Here is a 21420-nt window from a genome sequence, read left to right as displayed (position 1 = left end):
AGTGGCGCGATCTCGGCTGACTGCAAGCTCCGCCTCCTGGGTTCATGCCATTCTCCTGCCTCAGCCTCCTGAGTAGCTGGGACTACAAGCACCCACCACCACGCCCGGCTAATTTTTTGTATTTTTAGTAGAGACAAGGTTTCACCATATTGACCAGGCTGGTCTTGAACTCCTGACCTCGTGATTTGCCCACCTCGGCCTCCCAAAGTGCTGGGATTACAGGCGTGAGCCACTATGCCTGGCCTATTATACTTTTTAAATAGATCTTGATACTAGTAGATTAAGTCTTCTCACCTTGTTTTCTTCTACCTTGGCTATACTTGGTCTATGGCATTTCGAGATGAATTTTAGAATCAACTTGCCAATTTTGTATGTGTATGTGGTGGTAAGGTTGGGGTATCAGAAATTTTGAAATTCATTGAAATTTTGATCTTAAAGACAACTGACATTATATTAAGTCCTCTAAACCATCATCATGGTTATATAGCCCTCAATTTATTTAAATCTTTTTTTCTTTTATATTTTAAAGTTCTCTATGTAGAAGTCTTTCACATCTCTTATTAGATCTTTTCCCCTAGGAATTTGTTATGATGCTATAATAAACAGGATATTTAAATTTTTTCATTTCCTGTTTATTGCTAGTATACAGAAATACAATCAATTTTTGTACACTAACTTACATTCTAGTTTCTATGTGTATTCATCCTATCTTGCTAACTACATAAAAAATGTTCTCAGAGCAGAAGTCTTATACCTCTTTTCACTCTTAGCGACTGGCATAGAATGTTACATATACAGCAATTATTCAATGAAATACTTGACAGCAGAAATTTTGGCTAAAGACAAATCACTTGGAGATAACAATAAAAAAACAGAACAATTACCTAATTCAAGATTAGACTGGCATATAAGCAAGAATGGCTCTAGAAGTAGTGTTTTTCCCTATAGTATTTATGACGATAGCTTTTAGTGCGAATTTAGGACGTTTGCTCTGAAAACAATCATGGACTGTCATGAGTCAGAATGGCTAATGGACTTCTTGTTAAGCACAAAAGATAAGGACTGGCTCTAGACCAGACACCTCTGTCACCTTATCTTAATTTGTCTTTGGAGCCAGTACCTCGAACACTGTAGATATTTAACAATTTCCTATATAGTTCTCTCTTCTATAACATTGTAGTAATTCTTGAGACTATAGTTGTACTTCCTCAAAATCCATTGACTTTTATGGGTCAAAGATTGAAGATCGAAGTTCCTAGAGAACCGGTAAAGACAATAGTCAGGCTGGGCGCGGTGGCTCACGCTTTATTCCCAGCACTTTGGGAAGCCAAGGCAGGCAAATCATCAGTGGTCGGGAGCTTGAAACCAGCCTGGCAAACATGGTGAAACCCCGTCTTTATTAAATATACAAAAATTACCCAGGCATGACGGTTCATGCCTGTAATCCCAGCTACTCAGGAGGCTGAGGCAGGAGAATTGCTTGAACCAAGTAGATGGAGGCTGCAGTGAGCTGAGATCACGCCATTGCACTCCAGCCTGAGCAACGGAGTAAGACTCCGTCTCAAAAAAAAAAAAAAAAAAAGAAAAAAAGACAATAGTCAACGTATCACTGCAAATAATGAAAGCAAAGGAACTGAAAGAAGGTGACTCTAAGCCAGTTCAATTTACAAAGAAGTTGCATGTGAAATATAAACAGGCTATAAAATGGTTACACCCAGACAAGTTTTTAGTAGAATTTAGGCCCACACATAAACTGGTTTCAACACATGTTAAAGAAGCACAGTGGAAATAAGATGAGAGAAAAATCTGACTTCTCCAAGGTGGCTCCTTGGAAAAAAGTGCTTGCTAACTCAACTAATTTCTAGGAAAGCAACAACTATTACACAATAAAAAGAAAAATAAGATTCAAATTCTGCCCAAAAGGATTCAAATTCCAGCCAAAAGTTCTGGGTTCCACTTAGAAATGAAGAAAAAGGCAACCCCCTCCAAAATCCCAAACCAAACCCTAATTTTAGAAAACATAACCAAAATTATAGAATTATCCATATTGATCACCATAGAGACAATATATGATTCTACCTACTTATCAAATGTCAAAAGTCTAAGGTTCACTAAGCAAATAATAACACAACAATATAAAGCACCAAAACAATTCCTACCTTTCAAATTCCTTCATTATTCTATTTAATCTTAATTATGTTCTTTTAAAATTACCTGACCAGCCTGATTATTTAAGTATCCATTATTAAAAATGAAAACAGTTAACAGAATACATTTGATAGGGAATGAGGGAAGAGTTAGCTGCTTTGATATTGACATTAACTCCTTTAGTATATAACAATGAAAGTAAGGTTTCTTTAGTAACCTTACTGGAAAAATGGAAGTAGGGTTTCTCCCTTTTGTCACCCACTCCAACCATAGTCCAGCATATGACTTTTGTGAGACATGCAAGATTAACTTGGTTGAATTAGCCTGATCTAATATTACATTGTACAAGATAACACCAGTAGCTATCTGAACAAGATACATCTAAATCACTTAAAACTAAGTTCCAACACATACTGCTCCCTTATGAACCTCAGTGCTTCAACAAGATCACCAAATACTCTCTCAAAATCTACAGCTGAGCAATAAACCCAGAAGCAACACATTATCCCATCTGCCTAGGACTGAACAGCAAGCTTACTAGTGCTCACATAAAGTCTACCTCCTTAAAATAACTTTGCTATCAGTTGGTTATAAAGAACAGAACTCTCTAATGACCTCTAACTCTCGCTTAATGTGCCATTGATTTCAATGCACTTAACAGGAAATGCAGGATGTTCTGTTTTACTCAGTAACAAGTCTATAAATTAAGGGATAAAGGCTAGGAATTTATTTCCTTTTCACAGTAGCTTACCCAGTTTAGTGGCGCCCTCTGGTGGGTACTCAGGAAACTGACCCTCGGAAGGGACGCTGACAGTTCTCCTCAGGCATCGCCCTTTGGTGGAATCTGTCTGCTGCTCCTGTCCCCCTTCCACAGGTATCTAGTTAATCAAAAGCAAAAGATGAAACTTAACAGTGAACTCACCATAACTACCTTCTGATTGAATAATGGTTTTAGTTAATGAAGACAGGAGTGTGTAACAAAGAGTAAGGTAAGAGAAATATAGAAATAAAGTATATACAATGGTAAGGTATTACCAACCCCTTCACAGGAAGCTTTCCTTTAAAAAGAAAACTGGGCCGAGTGCGGTGGCTCACGCCTGTAATCCCAGCACTTTGGGAGGCCAAGGTGGGCGGATAACGAGGTCAAAAGATCGAAATCATCCTGGCCAACATGGTGAAACCCTGTGTCTACTAAAAATACAAAAATTAGCTGGGCATGGTGGCGCCCACCTTCAGTCCCAGCTACTTGGGAGGCTGAGGCAGAAGAATTGCTTGAACCTGGGAGGCAGAGGTTGAGTAAGCCAAGATCGCACCACTGCACTCCAGCCTGGCGACACAGCAAAACTCCATCTCAAAAAAAAAAAAAAAAAAGAAAGAAAGAAAAAGAAAACTGAAAAATCAGGAAAGGTGAGTATGTAAATTAGCAAACATGAAGTATGTACAAATCATATCCAGGTGTGTACTTGCTCCTGGAGCTCAGAAAACAAAACACCCACACAAATAAAAGGTCCTTCTATATCAGAAACTAGTTCACAAGTTCCAATTTTGCCTAATGTTTAATAAAATAAATGGAAATAAAAGTTGATCAGAAAGATTTAGCCTCAAAATTACCTTTTTTTCTTTTATTTTTATTATACTTTAAGTTCTAGGGTACATGTGCACAACGTACAGGTTTGTTACATACGTATACATGTGCCATGTTGGTGTGTCTCAAAATTATCTTAAAAGATTTCATTAAAGGTAGTAAAATCACCCAAATTTCCTTCAATTTTAGAATTGAGCACTTATACATAGTTAATAAATCACATTTTCAGTGGAAACTTGTATAGATACCAACATAAAATGGCATACTTTCTTCCAAAGGTAAGATTGTTTTTATAATCCTAATAAACATTTTTTCTGACATAATTTCAGAAACATATCAAGTGGTTATTTGCATATGTGGAATGAGAACTATGAATAGTAACAAAAAAAATCTCTAATGCCAATAACTATTTTAAAACTTACAAAGCAGGTTATCATTGTAGAGTAATGGGATGGTTCAAAGTTGTGTTTTTTGGGGTTTTTGGGTTTTTCTTTTTCTGGTAATGCTAAGTATTCAGTAATGAAATTTTACTAGTAGCTTTTGTCAGAATTAAGAATTGTAACATCCTAAATAGTTTGGCAAAGTATGTCATAATTAATCACAATTCCTAATTTATTATGGCTCTAATACTGTTTTCAATACATTTCAATAATGAAACACTGAGTTATTACATGTGCAGGTCTAATGAATTTATGTGTGTGACATTATGAAGGAGACATTATTATTATCTCCTTTTAAGAGATGAGGAATGAATGATTTATTTCTCCAAATGATTATAATGGACACGTATCACATCAATGGATCCAGCAAAAGTAGGACAGGTATAGGCTTAAGTGTACATGCCTTCTGCTTTGCTTCCATAATCCAACTCCTATGACTCGGGTCAAGGAGATGATGGCAAGGAAAACTCTCTCTCTGTTACTGAGAATCCGAGGAGCAAATTCCTAATGCCTCCATAAGCATTTAAAATTTTCATACTCCTTATAGGACCCCCAATTCTCCCATTTCCTTATTACCATAACTATGGTTATTCTTTGCACATTGAGAAATTGAAGGGCAGAAGAAATATAAAATTAAAAAATAAGCCAAGGTCAAAAAATAGCATCAATGAAGACATGAACTCTTCCAAAAGTACTCTGTAATACAAAACTTCACAAACAGTAATCTAAGTCATCTGTCCCTTACAGGATGGAAATTTTATTATCTCTACTTAAATAATTAAAAGAGTATCACTGATAGGTTTAAATGACTATCTCCTATTAAAAAAGGCAAAACGTATCCTGTATCTGCCTTAAAAGTCAGAAGAATGAGAGTAAATTTGGAAAAAATAGTCTGGTTCTTTGAAGAAATAGTTGAATCTAAATAAACATAACTATTTGATAATAGTTCTAAGAATGCCTATTATCTTAAATAATAAAGGCCTAAACCATGCAGAAAAAAAGTAGTAGTTTCTTATGGTGTTTTAGGAGAAAATATTTTTTCTATGCAAATTTATGAAGGCCATATCCAGAAAAAGTAAAAATGACTTCTATGAGGACATACTTTGTCTCTGCTATATCAAAGGAGAGAATAAATACAATATAGCAAACTTTTATTTGGGCCTAAAATGCATTCAATTATTTTCTCAAAGTTTTAATGTAGACACTTTATTTCCCAGTATTAAAACTTAAAATATGATAAAAGGTTGTATTCAAAGTATCACTCTTAAAAGTTAGGGCATTTTATTCCTCATTCAGGATACAAAGAACATAATGTAACCTTTATTCTAAACTGCATTTTTTTTTTTCTGAGACAGGGTCTCGCTGTGTCGCCCAGGCTGGAGTGCAGTGGTGTGATCTCGGCTCACTGCAAGCTCCACTTCCCGGGTTCACGCCATTCTCCTGCCTCAGCCTCCCGAGTAGCTGGGGCTACAGGTGCCTGCCACCATGCCCAGCTAATTTTTTGTATTTTTTAGTAGAGACAGGGTTTCACTGTGTTAGCCAGGATGGTCTCGATCTCCTGATCTTGTGATCCACCTGCCTCGGTCTCCCAAAGTGCTGGGACCACAGGCGTGAGCCACCGCTTCCGGCCTAAACTGTATTTCTTAAGAATTTTTTTTTTTTTTTTTTTTTTGAGATGGAGTCTTGCTCTTGTTGCTCAGGCTGGAGTGCAATGGCGCGATCTTGGCTCACTGCAACCTCTGCCTCCCGAGTTCAAGCAATTCTCCTGCCTCAGCCTCCCAGTACTTTGGGAGGCCGAGGGGGGTGGATCACCTGAGGTCAAGAGTTCAAGACCAGCCTGACCAACATGGTGAAACCCCGTCTCTACTAAATACAAAAAAAATCAGTTGGGTGTGGTGGCGCATGCCTGTAACCCAGCTACTTGGGAGGCTGAGGCAGGAGAACTGCTTGAACCTGAGAGGTGGAGGATACAATGAGCTGAGACTGCGCCACTGCACTCCCGCCTGGACAACAAGAGCAAAACTCTGTCTTCAAAAAAAGAAAAAAAAAATCAAGGCCAGGTACAGTGGGGCTCCCACCTGTAATCCCAGCACTTTGGGAGGCTGAGGTGGGAGAATCTCTTGAGGCCAAAAGTTCAAGACCCTGGGCAACAAAGTGAGATCCCCATCTCTAAAAAAAATAAAAAATAAAAATTAGCCAGTTGTAGTGGCATGCACCTGTAGTCCCAGCTACTCGGGAGGCTGAGGCAAGAGGATCACTTAGGCACAGGAATCAAAGGCTGCCATGAGCTATGAACACATCACTGTACTCCAGCCTGCGTGACAGAGTGAGACCCTGTCTCTCAAAAACAAACACACAAAATCGAGCACTTTAATTTCATTCCATTTTAGAGGAAGAAAGTATAAAAGGAGTAAATGACATCTCAGGTATCTAAGATGTGTTAATAACAAAGCCAAACTAGATCTCTGGCTCCCTGTCCTCTTTGTTAATTCCAAACCGTTCATGAAAATCAAAAAGCAATGTGGCACATATTTGATACACACACACATACACACACACACACACACACATTTATTTTCTGTAAAACTGCCTTTCATATTGTTTAGAATTGTATGGAAATTAATGTTGATTTCAATCTGAACTCATACAGATTAAACAAATAGTCAAGTACAAGAAATCAAGATTATGCTAACCAGCATCAGCAAGCTCTCATTTCTTTTCCTAAAGAATGCTAAAAAGATGCTCAGGACTACTATGTGCTTAAGAGGATGTTTCAGTACTTTAAAGAAAAAAAATTCCTCAACTTTCTTATTTCCTTAAGGCACTGGTTCTCAAAACACGTGGTCTAGGTACCAGCAGCAACAGCATAACCCAGGAACTTGTTAGAAAACCACATTCTCAGTCCCCACCCCAGACCTACTGCATCAGAAACTCAGGGTAGAGCTGGGCAATCTGTGTTTTTTAACAAGCCTCCAACTGATTCTGATGCTCACTAAGGTTACGAACCACTGCCTTAAGGTGTTGTTTTCTCTCCTTCCCGTCATGGATAAGCATCTCAAAGCGTCATGTATAACAGATGTTCTCAACCTCGGCTGTAACTTATAATTACCTATGGGAACTTTAAAAAATACCAATGCTGTTCTCACTCATAAATGGGAGTTGAACAATGACGGACACAGAGCGGTGAACAACAGACACCACAGCCTGTTGGGGGGTGAGGGGTGAGGAGAGGGAACTTAGAGGATGGGTCAATAGGTGCAGCAAACCACCATGGCACACACATACCTATGTAACAAACCTGAACGTTCTGCACATGTATCCTGTTTTCATTTTTTTTTTTAGGAGAAAAAAAAAATGCCAATGCTTAGACCACTCTAGACATTCTAGACATGTAAAGTTGAGAACCACTGATCTATACTCTGTATCTCCAATTCTAATTATTCAGTTATTAGTCCCTGGCTACCAGTACTAAGTGTGAAGGTATAAATAAATCATTTGGCTTTAATAAACCTCAATTTCCACAACTTTGAGATATGATTTTTCCGGTATCTCAGCTGGATTCCTGGAGTGGTCAGATTTTAAACAGATTTCTCACTGGCAGGGTCAGATCTCTGTCATTGCTCAGCATGACCACTAGTATCTTTATTCTGTTTTCAATACTTCAGTTTCTCTCTGGAAAACCTATGTAGTCTTTCCCTGCATATGTGTACTCCAGCCCTTGGCCAAAGACTGGTATCCTACTCAGCAGGTTCCAGCCCTTTCAGATACAAAATTCTGTTCTGTGCCTCCTCAGCTCAGTGAGTCTACTGTACTCTGGCTGACCTGGCCTCCAGATTACAGCACCACAGCTGGGAAATAGTACGCAGCAGACACCTGGGCAATGGTGACCACCACAGTGTCTGCCTATTGTCCAATGCCTGAAAATAGCTGTGCTTGCACACACATGCTCTCTTTCGATGGATGGATGGATGGATCGATCGACAGATAAAGAGGGGGTGGTGTCCTATTTTTTGTTTTTTACAGTGGGAGGGCCAGTTTTATACCATTCTGTCATAGCTGGTTCCAAAAGCCTCTATTTATCTCTTAACCAAACTCCTGCAAGAGTTTCTTCACTGGTATCTGCCTGGGACCTTCTGCCCCTTAAAGCCATCCTTTACATAGTTATCATAATAGTTCCAAAATGCAAATATGATCATGTCATTCTGAGGTTTAAAGCCCTTCAGCAGTTCTTTGCCTCTAGTAGTGGTGTGTTTGTGTATGGAAGTATGTGGGGGTTGGGGGCAGTATCTCTGCTTCAACCTGAACATCATTTTCAGTATATCTGTTATACAGGGCTTCTGTATAAGCTTTTCTACAAACAAAGTATCCTTCTGTTTAAAAAAGGGCTTAAAAACTACTCTCCTATAAAGTGGAAGCTCCCTGATATAGCATACCAGATTCTCTACATCCGGCCGCTGTCTTTGTCTTTGTGCTCAGTTTTATACTTCACTCTAGAAATACCAAATTGCTTGCAGTTTTTTAGTACATTCCCTATTTTGTAGTTCAGTGCCATGGCTCAGTTTGTTCTCTTATCCTGAAATGCTTTCCCTCTTTCTTTTCTATTCTACATCTGTAAGGTAAACTCCTGTTCATCCTGAGGCTTAGGATAGGCATTGCCTTTCCCAGGAATCTTCCTCCTCTATCAGTCCCCTAAGGGAAGGTTAAGGTACACTTCCATTTAGTTCTCCAGTAATACATCTTTCTCTGTCATTACACTTATTGTGTTAAATTATAATTATTCATCTATGCAACTAATTCCATGTAAGTTAACCGCTTGTACTTTACCAGTAAATCCCCAAACCATAAAAAAGTTCACAAATAAATCAATGAGAGGTAGAGATGGGGGCCATTTTAGGCAAAGGAAAAAAACATAACATCAGCCAAAAAATTGGTAAGTATATGACTTTTTTGTTTTGTTTTGGAATAGGGAGTAGGCCAATTTGGCTAGAGCCTCTTAAGAGGGAGAAAAGGGATAGAACACCAAAATATATTATGAACATGTTAGGAGGGCTGAAATACCAGACCATGCATGGGGAGCACTGAGAAGACACTCAAGCTTTTAGATCTGAGGAATGGCAGTCTCCTAATTGTTCTCTTTCCTGTGTCTTGCTCTTCCAATACATCCTACAGATTAATATTTATAACACCTAACTTTGATCAGATTGCTTCTTTTATTAAGCTTTCCTTTGGTAATTCCCCATTGCCAGTGGCATCTTAATGACATATTTAGTTAGGCCAAGGTTCTTTTTATAATAAATGGATTTCTTTCTCTTATTCTATCCATTTACTTGTGTTATTTATCAAATGTCACTTTAAAATTGTCTTATTTTTACCACTAAATTTGTTACGGGGAGAAAGAGGAAAGAAGATCTGTCTTGTTCTTTGTAGCTCCTAACATAGTGAATAACATATAAGGGCATATTATATATCTATTGAATAATTTAAAAGTGGTTCTGAATGAAATATGCCATAGGTAGCTCACCCCAGAATAAACAACAGTTAATTTTTAGCTATTTGCACAAAGACTGATATTTTCATCAACATATCTGAGTGTAAACACTTTCAAAAGAAAAATGTTTTAAAATATTTAAAAGTGTCATTTTAAATGCCCTGCTGCCTATACACTAGAATCCAGCCTTAAACATTCCAAATATAGAAAGTAGAGTTTGCATTAAGAAAAATGGAGTCAAATGTACCCTGCCTAATAGACTGTTATTGCCAAAAGAAATAAACTCATAAATTCAGGTTTCTTTTGTATTTTTTATAATGGCTGTACCTCAGAGGGGTTCATGTTTATCTTCTCTATCATTTCCCTCAACTCCTTCATCTCAAGTTTACTTGGTCTCATCTCTTGCAAGCAAAATGAAAGTCAAATGACCTCCTGTGCCCTCTTTGAACTGGGTTGGTATCAAGCCAGTTAGGGCCTTTCCTGGCACCCAGGCAAGGAAGTATATTTCATAGCACATAAGCAATATCTATTTGGCACAATTTGCATGAAGCAGTTTACTGAACCAATAAGTTATTTCTCAAGGTGACACTCCCAGCAAGCTTCTCTTTCAGCATTCTGCCTCAATCTACCCTTCTGCTACATTCCCAGATTGGTAATTGGAATATTTAACACTCTTCCCATGTATGCTCCTCAAATAGACTTTTCCCCAGTTCTGACAAGAAACATGTAGAGTTAAGAGAAAGCATTAAAAGATCCCACACACTGACTTAATACATAAGTGATACTAGACTAATATAATCCTCCCACATTCCAGCAGCGCCTGGCTAAGGATCAGTTTAAATCCTTACAGAATTCTTTTAATTAATCTTTTTAACACAGCAATAAACACTCCCATGATGATTTGATTAAAGTTTAAAATCACCTTTTTAGGTAATTTTAGCAGGAAATTCCTTAAACTCATTTTAAGAAATTCTAAATTATTCAATGCAAAAGTCCAAGGATAAGAGTTAAATTCTTTATAATTTTTTTTTTTTTTTTTTTGAGACAAAGTCTCACCCAGTTGCCCAGGATGGAGTACAATGGTGCGATCTCAACTCACTGCAACCTCCACCTCCCGAGTTCAAAGGATTTCTCCTGCCTCAGCCTCCCAAGTAGCTGGGATTACAGGCACCCGACACCACGCCCAGCTAATTTTTGTATTTTTAGTAGAGAAAGGGTGTCACCATATTGGTCAGGCTGGTCTCAAACTCCTGACCTCGTGATCCGCCTGCCTTGGCCTCCCAAAGTGCTGGGATTACAGGCGTGAGCCACCACGCCCATCCCACATTCTTTATAATTCTTAAGTGTGAGTGAAAGGTAGAGGGGTGACAGCATATTCTGGTCTCTACACAAAAAATGGATTTATAATCTTTTCATGTAATGAAATTAATAGAAAGTTAAACTTATTCAAGTAAAGCAATGTAAAGCAATGGCTTCACATTTTCTTTTCCTAGAGATTTAATTCAATTTTCCCAATATAATAATGGCAGAACATAAACACCTGTCTGAGGGCATTAAACTGTTTTTGTAAACTGTTTTGTAAATCTATCCCTTCATTATTCCTCACCTGGTCTACTGCAACAATCTTGTAACTTATCTATTTGGTTCTAAACCCTTTCAGTTCATTTTCCATATAATCAACAGAGTTACTTCTCTAAGAAGCAAATCTGATGATGTTATTACCTTGCTAAATATCCTTTCCCTGGTCCAGATCATTTCCGGAATAAAATCCAAATTCCTCATCATAGCCTTCAAGGTTCTTCATTACCTAGTTTCTGCTAACTATCACTTTTCCGCTTGTAAACTATGTTTCATGAACTCTGAATGTTTTGCAGTTTGCCAAAGAGACATATGTTTCTTGACTTGGTATCATTATACACACTCCTTCTTTTTCTCCTCATGAGCCCTTATTTGTCCCTTAAGATACAGCCCAACCATAAATTTCTCTGTAAAACACTTTTATTGGCATTCTCCACTCCATACTATAATCCATCCTAGGCCATATCTCAGTTAATCTCTTATGGTTATATTACAATTAAAAAATAAACTTGGCTGGGTGTGGTGGCTCACACCTAGAATCCCAGCACTTTGGGAGGCCGAGGTGGGTGGATCACAAGGTCAGGAGATCAAGACCATCCTGGCTAACATGGTGAAACCCCATCTCTACTAAAAACACAAAAAAGTTAGCCAAGTGTGGTGGCGGGCGCCTGTAGTCCCAGCTACTAGGGAGGCTGAGGCAGGAGAATGGAGTGAACCCGGGCGGTGGAGCCTGCAGTGAGCTAAGATTGCGCCACTGTACTCCAGCCTGGATGACACAGTGAGACTCTGTCTCAAAAACAAAAAACAAACAAACAAACAAAAAATAAAAATAAACTTACTGAAGCAAAATTTATATAACATAAAATTTACTATTTTAAAGTGAATAATTCATCAGCATTTAGTACGTTCACAATGTTGTGCAATTACCACTGCTATCTAATTTCAAATGGTTTTAACTTTATTTTACCTCAGTATGTCTCAACAAAACTGCATCTTTGTGACTACAATACTACACATAATGATAGGTGCTCAATAAATAAAGATGGAATCATGTATTCAACTGTGGAAAAGCACCCCATCAATTATTTTTCTCCTCTTTTTATTAGTTTTAGAAAAATAAAGAATTAAGCTGCATGTTCTGGGTAGATATAGAAAGAAAAGATAGAATATATCTTCTATTCAACTTATATTAAGGAAACAGACATTCAGAAATAAAAGTTTATAATTTGGCTCTTGCAACATTCATTCAACAAATATTTATTGAGAGTTTCCTATGTTTCATCAGGAACTGTTTGAAGAACTGGTGGATACATCCTTGAACAAAATAGACAAAATATTTGCTCCAAAGCTTATATTCCAGTAGGAGATGAGGGACAGTAAACATAATAAATAAATTATATGGTATTTTAGCAGGTGGCAAGCACTATAAAACATGTATTAGAGCCAGGTAATTAGGCCAGAAGTTCTGGATAGAGATGTGGGGAGCAGTAGTGATTTAAAATAGGTTAGTGAGGGTTGGCCTTACTAAGTATGTGGTATGTAAGCAAAGAGATGAAGGAGGTGAGAAAATGAGCCACGCAAATATAAGAGGGAAGAATGTTCCATGCAAAGAAAAAGTCAAGACTAAGGTCTTTGGGAGGAACATGCCTGATGTACTCATGAAATAATGACAAAGACAGTACATCTGGAAAGTAGCAAGTTGGGGAAGCTTTTGGCCTTTGAAACTTGGAAGGATGGAGTTGCCATTAATGGAGATAACTTACCTCTGGTAAGTTATGAAGTGAAGATTAGGGCTGAAGTGTGGGGCATGTTGGAAATGACTCTTACATATCCAAGTGGAGATGTGTAATGCACAGATGGATATACAAGTCTAGAGAAGTGAGATGGTCTGGTGCAGTGGCTCATGCCTGTAATTCCAGCACTTTGGGATGCTGAGGTGGGAGGATCACTTGAGCCCAGGAGTTACAGACCAGCTTGGGCAACATAGTGAGACTCGATCTCTTTAAGAGAGAGAGAACAGTGCTATGTATTTTTAAGATATCAAATTAGGAATCATCAGTATTAGAGGACATTTACAGTCTCAAGACGATAAATGAGATGAGATCCCTAAGGAAGTAAGGTCCCAGGACTGAACTCTATGGCACTTCCCTGTGAAGATTTGGAGAGAAGAAGAGAAATCTGTAAAGATGACACAAAAGAAACTTCCAGAGAGGCAGGAAAGAGAAAGAGCACAGTGTCATGGAAGCCAAATAAGAAAAGTGACTTTAGGAGAAGAAATGAGTGATCAACTGCAATAAATGCCATTAACAGATTAAGATGAGAACTGAGAACTGACCTCTGAATTTAACACTGGGAAGGTCACTAGTGAGCTTAAGAAGCACAATTCTGGCAGGGATGTGGGTAAGAGTTTGATTGGAATAGATTTAAGGGAGAACAGGAATTAAAGACAATGAGCATAGAAATTTTGACAATTTTTGTTATAAAGGAGAGAAGAGAAAGGGATGGGATCTGGAGGTACAAGTGAGGTTAATACAGGCTTTATTTTTTTCAGAAGAGAAAAAAAGCTAGGCTCGGAGGCTCACACCTGTGATCCCAGCACTTTGGGAAGCTGAGGCAGGTGGATCACCTGAGGTCAGGAGTTCGAGACCAGCCTGGCCAACATTGTGAAACCCCATCTCTACTAAAAATACAAAAAACTAGCTGGGCATGGTGGCAGGTGCCTGTAATCCCAGCTACTTGGGAGGCTGAGGCAGGAGAATTGCTTGAACTCAGGAGGCGGAGGTTGCAGTGAGCCGAGATTGCACCATTGCACTCCAGCCTGAGCAACAAGAAAGAGACTCCGTCTCAAAAAAATAAAAAATAAAAAAATAATAATAATAAATAAATAAATAAAGATAACTACAATGTGAGACTCAAAGTTTGGATTAAAAGGAAAACAAGGGAGAACAGACAGCAGCCATGAAAGAGGAAGGCACCTATCACAGACAGTATAATACGAGGAAAAACAGCCATCCACTGACAAAACTTTATGGAAGGTAGTGTCCTCATGGAAGATCTCAGTTCTTGTAAGACTAAGAAGTTAAGGGATCCCTTCAGAGAAGAGGTGGAAGAAACAGCTGGTTTTGCTGATGATGAACCTGGAATTGCAGTGGATATAGTGAAAGGATTTCAAGAGGTGGGGAAGGACGAGTGGAAGACAGTGTCAGAGAAGAGAATACACAGAGCCACAGGGAGAGTACATACAGCGTGGGAGATAAGGGTTCCCCAGGTGTTTAGGGTTACTCATGATGACTGGCATAAAAAGGGATAAAGTACATAAGATGTTATTATAGAAAATTATTTATTATGGATAGTTATTTTATGAGACAAAAGATGGCCCAAGCGCAGGTAACTCAATTGATTAATTTGCACCTTGGTTCTGGAAAAGGCATGCTTCTTGACTTTCTGCTATCTATACTTAAAGCTATTTCATCTCTTACAGTACTAAACTGAATAAAATGTAGGTAAGGGCAAAAAGATGGCAAACGATTTGTTTATATTACTCCTTATTAATAGCTCTGAGAAAAGACTGCTGACAGTACATTTGGTTAAAATGAAGATTTTGAATAGTTTGGATAATTAGAAATGTCCTATACTAATATTTACTTTACCAATTTTTATTATGTATCTACTTAATATAAACACAGCAACATAAACAACTTGTTCTAGAAAAGTCTGACCTTTATTCAGTTATTTTAATAAAATTAAGTTTAAGAATACTAAAATACTGGAAAAGGGTTATAAGTAGGGAGATGATAACAAAAGTAAAAGATATTTTCAATGGCAAGAGAAAAAGAATAAGCAAATTCTTCATGGAGGCATATTAACAAGGCCCTTGAAAGTAAGCAATGCCTATCAAAATACAAGAAGAAACTGAAATTGTTTTATTGGTATTATCTTTACCATATCAAAAAATGCTGAGAAAGAGAAGGGACAGGTAAGAGAAGGGACAGGGAAGGAAGGAGGAGCAAGAGAAAAGAAAGGGGAGGTAGGGATCCACAGACGAGAATTAAGAAATGTGTTTCCTATTCTTTGCTTCTTTTGAACTCACCTTTCTGGAAGGTGACTTACTGAATGGATATTCTACCTACATCTTTCTAGTTATTTATATAGTTTTGGCAATTAATCTTTCTCCTTCATTGAATCATATCTTCTCCTTCCCTTTCATTATTCCTCTTCTTTGTCAATATTATATTCACTTATTTTTTTAAATGGTGGAAATTGGGAATTACGATGATTTTATGGAGTAGTTTTACCACACCAAATCTGAATGATAACAATTATCTAATTAATCACCAATAAGCAAATAAATGAAATGGCTGTGGAAGGATTTGTAAACTGTAACAGTCGGAGAAACAAAATAGTAATAGCATGTGATAAGTCTAAGAGTTTTTTAATTTAGAAGAACAGAAAGTACACCTAGAACTAGACGTCTGTCATGGTTACATTCTGTCTACCTTGCCAGATCTATTCTACTCGCTACCCTTCTTGACCTTGCTATGTTTCAGGAAGCTGACCTCTACAGCATACATCAAAAAGCAATCTTTTTCTGCCTTTGAGTTCGGTTTGGCCAACAGGTGACACTGGCAAGAAATCAGAAGGCAGAAGAAAAGAGCTGGAGTGTTTATTCTGTCTTACTTTCTCCCTGCTGGCATTTTTGTTTGGTATAGATAGAGACTGTGTTCTTTTGTGCATAACCACAGCAACTGTCAAGCAGCTCTCTTATGCAGCTACAGTTCTCTAGGTTCCAGAAACATCACTTTCTTCCCTTGCCTTGGAAGCCTAGGGTGATAACTGTTTTCTGCGATTGCTAGCTCGTGGGTGCTTCCTCATCCTTTGATAGGTCCTTTATGCTGCCCACACTGCAAATAGTCCCTTCGATAAACTCTTTCAATTAATCCAATTAATGACATTTGTTTTTGCTAGGAAGTAGACTGATGTAATTTCCAATGGCCCCTGTAGACCATTTTCAGGGCCAGGCCTATATAATCCAGCCCCTTCCCATTCCAAACTCCTCAGTTAAACTCAGTGTCTCTTCCACTGTTTCTTAGTGAAAATCCAGCCCTATCTTGTGAAACCCACTCCTTCATGAAGATAACATATCTTTATGACATTAGCAGCCTTTTAGACTTACCTATATCTTCATCAAGCCTTTATTTTTATAATACAACTTATCAAAATGCAAACAAAAACTAGGTGATTTCAGGAATTTACTCAGAAAAGGAAAGTAACTTTCCTGAATAATATCCACCTCACCTCCTTCTCCTTGTTGAGCAATACCAACTGGCTGTCTGTGAGGATGCAATACTTCCGCTCCCATGTTGTTGTATCTGTGTAGGGTGACTGACCACAAGACAGACGATGCGTGGGTGGCCCTTTCACATCTGCATGACAAAAGGGAAAAAAAAGTGACAAATCATTATCTTGCTTAGTAAACCAGTACTTCAAATGTAAAATTCTTCCAAATCAAATAAAGAGGTGAGCCTAAACATGAATCTCAATGGTAAATTTAAAGCTTCCTCTGAAGAAAATGAAAACTGTTACATACAGAATAAGGAAAAAATAGCCCTACAACCTTCAGGGAAGAGGGAAGAACTGTTAGTGCAAACTTTACATAGTAATTACCACGGTACATAAACTATAATAATGAGAGGTTGCTTCAGAGCTTAACCAGTATCATTCAAAATACAGAGACACAGTAACTCAGACACCTTCCCTAGTCTTTAGGAGAAAGATGATGTTACATGTACACTTTGAGAACACTGTTAACCCAGAACTCTGAGAGTAAATTTATCAGCAGACTAGGCCTTCCAAATGGCTTTACACTCATAAGAATTGAAAATGTTTAAACAACAGCATCATATTACCACTAGAGGCCAGCAAGATCTTAAAAACATAGAAAATAATTTTCTTAAGGAAAGATCTAAATATATTACCATGATGTTTCTTAAAGGTGGAGGTACCCAATATTAAAGCAAAATGTCTCAGCAATTCCCAACTGTCTCATTTCCTTATAAAATACCAAGTGGTTACTAACATCTTTGTCATTTTCAATTTTTTCTGATATAAAATGTTTGCTCATTTGGGCTGTTAGAACTGGGCACATATTTTAATGTATAAGTACACATCAGATCCATTAAATAAAGCTTTTATGACAGTTTGAAATATATTAAAAGTTCTTCAGGCATGAAGAACTAATTCTTCTCAGGAATATACTATAAAGACAACTTAACATGGATTATCACTACTTAGTTATTATGCTAAAGGAAAAACTCAAATTGAAATAATTAGAAAACCAACACCTAGGAGGGCAGGGGAGTCGTAAATCATAAAAAAGCATATTATATCTATTATATGAGTATTTTTCAGTATCATTGCTTTCTATAGAATTTTTGTCTTTTGACACAGGATGATAGATATATTACTGGCATTGGCTTGACTTCAAGGAAAGTCAAATAATTTCCTAGGTGTCTTATACTATAATTAACCAAATATGCATAATTACAGCTGGAGCTCTGTAGAACGTCAGCAACAAGTCAGTTGCTATGTTTCTCTTCGTAGAACCATGTAGGTCTCTCTTTATAAATCCCTTTATGTGCTCAATGTTGTCTTCATTGTTTCTTCTGGTTTAACTTCCTGTCCTCTCTAAGGCTATCTAAACTTACTGCATGGCATGTTTCGGGGTTCATCAACTCTTCCCAAAGATAATTCAAGGTCCAAGAACCAACAGTGTTATTAGGGCTTGTTTAGACATGTTATTAATTCTTAGAAGTTCACGGTTTTGTCTTTTCTTCCCTTATTTTCTGTTTGTATCTCCTCTGCACTATGCACAGCATTACATGTTACGTCTGTAGCATCTCCAATCCACACCAAGCCTCTCTCCCCTATCCTTAACCCTCACCTTGTAGTCTAAGCATCTTAAATTATTTTATGTTAGAACTACATCTTCAGTTCTTCCAAAGTTTTCTTTTGACTTCAAAATCTCAAAATTATCACAAAAAAGCTCAATGAAACTGACTCTGAATCCTTTTGTACACATATAGCATATTCTTGCCTACATGTAAAAGCCATGTCAAAACTGATTTTCTTCACATGATTTGGACAAAAATATGGGTTACAATTTTACCACATGTAGGTCTATTTTTAGAGTCAAATACCAAGATGACTTCAACAGAAAGAGATGTACCTACTTTATGTGGAAATATGAATAGTTTTGTGGTCTAAACAATTAGAAACTTTGACAAAATTAGACAATTTATGGTCATTCAAATAACTAGCTTTATTATATAAGTTGTACTGTAAATTAACTTTAGCAAGAAGACACTGATAAAACCTGTCCATAAAAATTGTAATATAGGATACTGCATTAATAGCATAACCCAGGTTTCCTGACAAAATATAAATCTGTATCAACACTGAATTAAAGGAAATCTAAATTCTCTTTTCTGTGAGATCCTAATTAATTCTCTTAAAGCCTCACTAATATTCTCCCTTTGTACAACCTGATCCTTTTTCTAATTTCTTCATGGTATTGTGAAAACAAGACAATGTCTCAAAAAAAAAAAAAAAAAATTCTGGAACCCTGAACCACCCTCCTCTAGTGCTAAAGATAAGAAGAAATAGAGGGCAATGAAATAGGGAGCAATACTTCTATATTTAAAAAAAAATTCTGTCTGTCTAAACAGAGGGATTTATTAGCTATCCGATAGATTTTATAGCTTCTTTTTCTAATGCCCATTTTTGGCCTTTTTTTTTTTTTTTTTTTTTGAGACTGAGTCTCGCTCTGTCGCCCAGGCTGGAGTGCAGTGGCCGGATCTCAGCTCACTGCAAGCTCCGCCTCCCGGGTTTACGCCATTCTCCCACCTCAGCCTCCCGAGTAGTTGGGACTACAGGCGCCCGCCACCTCGCCTGGCTAGTTTTTTGTATTTTTAGTAGAGACGGGGTTTCACCGTGTTAGCTAGGATGGTCTTGATCTCCTGGCCTCGTGATCCGCCCGTCTCGGCCTCCCAAAGTGCTGGGATTACAGGCTTGAGCCACCGCGCCCGGCCCATTTTTGGCCTTTTTAAAGAATGTATACCAAGGAAAAAAAAATAAGAAAAAAAAGTGATAGTTTCTGTTCTTTTTAGTACTTCTCTATTATCTGAAAGGCATTTTAAGTAATAAAGTGATATTTTAAAAAATAACCTATATTTAATTTATATAGGTTAAGTTATATCATGTCCTCATTTCCAGGGCTAAATGAAGGTTTAAAAGCATGTAAGCAAGGCCTGTATACTGAGACTATATGCATTACTAGGACAAGCTCAAATTTTTGCCCTATTTCACCTTGCCAATCCTATCAATCTTTATTTTTTGCTCTAGTGACTTACTTTTAATTTCTGACTTCTAACTATTTTTAGTATCTAAAATTTGCCAGAGAAAAGAATAACTAACTTAGAATCATGTAGAAAAATCTTACGAGCAAAACTGGAAACAATTTTGGATTTGCTCTGTTCATTCCTACGAGGATACTAAGGACAATGAATGCTGGCCTCATTACAAAAATTAAATAATTTTAGAAACATTTAAAAGAATCAGAGGTAAGTCAATGGATCTCTTTGTAAATACTTCTTTAAAACTGGGTATTATTCCGTAGACCAGCAGTTCTCCAATTTCTTCATTGCAGGACTCCTTTAGACTCTAAAATTACTGAGGACTTCAGAGTTTTTGTTTATATGGGTTATATCAATATTTACCATATTATAAATTAAACCTGAGAAATTTAAAAATATGAATTCATTTAACAATAACATTCCTATCGCATTTTTAATGAAATGTAACTGTTTTCAAAAAAAATTTTAAGGTAACACTTTTATATTTTTGAAAATCTCTTTAAAGTCTGGCTGAATAGAAGACAGCAAGGTTTTTATATTTGTTTCTACATTCAGTCTATTGTTTTGTGTTTTTCTGGTTGATATACATAAAGAAAATCTGTACTCACAAATATGTAGTTGGAAAAGGAAAGAGTGTTTTAATAATATTTCCCAATTACTATGAATATTCTTCGCTAATACTATACCCAACCTGACAAGCAGTTGCTTTTCAAAAGTTAGTGTGCAATGTGTAATCTGAAACCAAATCAATGAACTTTTCATATTCTGTTACATCAAAAACCACTGGTCCACCTTGTCCTTGGAGTGGATCTTTCACCCCATCTATGTGAGTTTATAAACATCATGCACCAATCACTTAAAAAATACTGGTTCATTCAGATTTGCAGATATTCCAAATATTGACAGTTTTCATTATATAATATCACATTCATCAATCTTCAAAAAAGTTTTGATCTCATCAGAAAAGACTTCAAGTACTACCGGGAAGCTGCCAAGCTCAAAGTTGCAGATGCAAATTTTGTAACATTCTAGTTTTTGCTTTTAGTCTTAAATTTCATCATTAGCAATAAATACTCTTGGTTGTTTCCCTGAAATGATAGTTTATGTCTTCCTTTTTCCAGAAAATGTCTGCCATATAACCAAGACTGAATAACTATAATTAGCCTTATAGTTCTTATATTAGCCTTATAAAAAATAGTTTTATAGCTTCTATAATTAGCCTTATAAAAAATAGTTTTAAACCATCAGATAAGGGGTCCTGGAGATCTAGCATTCCACAGACCACATGCTAAAAACCACTGCTTAGACAATAGAAAGTCAACGAGGTATTCTAAGAAAATCTGGCAATACTAGTTTATAATAAGATGAAGAAGTGGAGGAAAGACCAGAGGTGTTAACAATGTATGGGAGACTGATGTAATGGTCTGGTTTAGGGATGCTCAGGGTCTGAAACAGATCAGTTGTGGTGAAAATGGTAACAAAGAGACCATGTGACCCATATTTTGAAACAGGAATCAACAGGACAGGTAACTTTCTAGTTGTTTGCGGTGGATGAATAACACAAAAGAGATGAGAGAATAAAAGAGTCACTAATAAATATATAAATTGATAAAAGTTAATAAAACAGGTTATGTAACTGTAATACATAACAGAAAGTCCAATAAAGATGGTTTTCAAAAAAGGAAGAAAGATAACCTAAAAGGGAAGCTTATTTGAAGTATTCAATGCAATCTATTATTTCCAAATAATTTCAAAACAGCATTCAAAATA

At 37.0% G+C, this 21420-nt stretch overlaps 1 protein-coding gene across 2 annotated transcripts in view; it reads right to left on the bottom strand.

Annotated features, from left to right (window-relative positions):
• The window catches only part of RASAL2 (RAS protein activator like 2), a 395120-nt gene that overhangs the window by 170704 nt on the left and 202996 nt on the right, over nt 1–21420 (bottom strand). For both annotated transcript variants that reach the window (XM_011962385.1, XM_011962386.1), the window contains exons 2-3: nt 16535–16662; nt 2900–3026 (exon numbers count right to left, since the gene is read on the bottom strand). In XM_011962385.1, the coding sequence (XP_011817775.1) occupies nt 2900–3026; nt 16535–16662 (255 nt within the window). The remainder of the gene's footprint in view (nt 1–2899; nt 3027–16534; nt 16663–21420) is intronic.

Source organism: Colobus angolensis, unplaced genomic scaffold (assembly GCF_000951035.1).
Source record: "Colobus angolensis palliatus isolate OR3802 unplaced genomic scaffold, Cang.pa_1.0 Scaffold59, whole genome shotgun sequence".
Lineage (NCBI taxonomy): Eukaryota > Metazoa > Chordata > Mammalia > Primates > Cercopithecidae > Colobus > Colobus angolensis.
The sequence above is the reverse complement of the archived record's forward strand: the minus strand, read 5'-3'. Positions and strand labels throughout refer to the sequence as shown.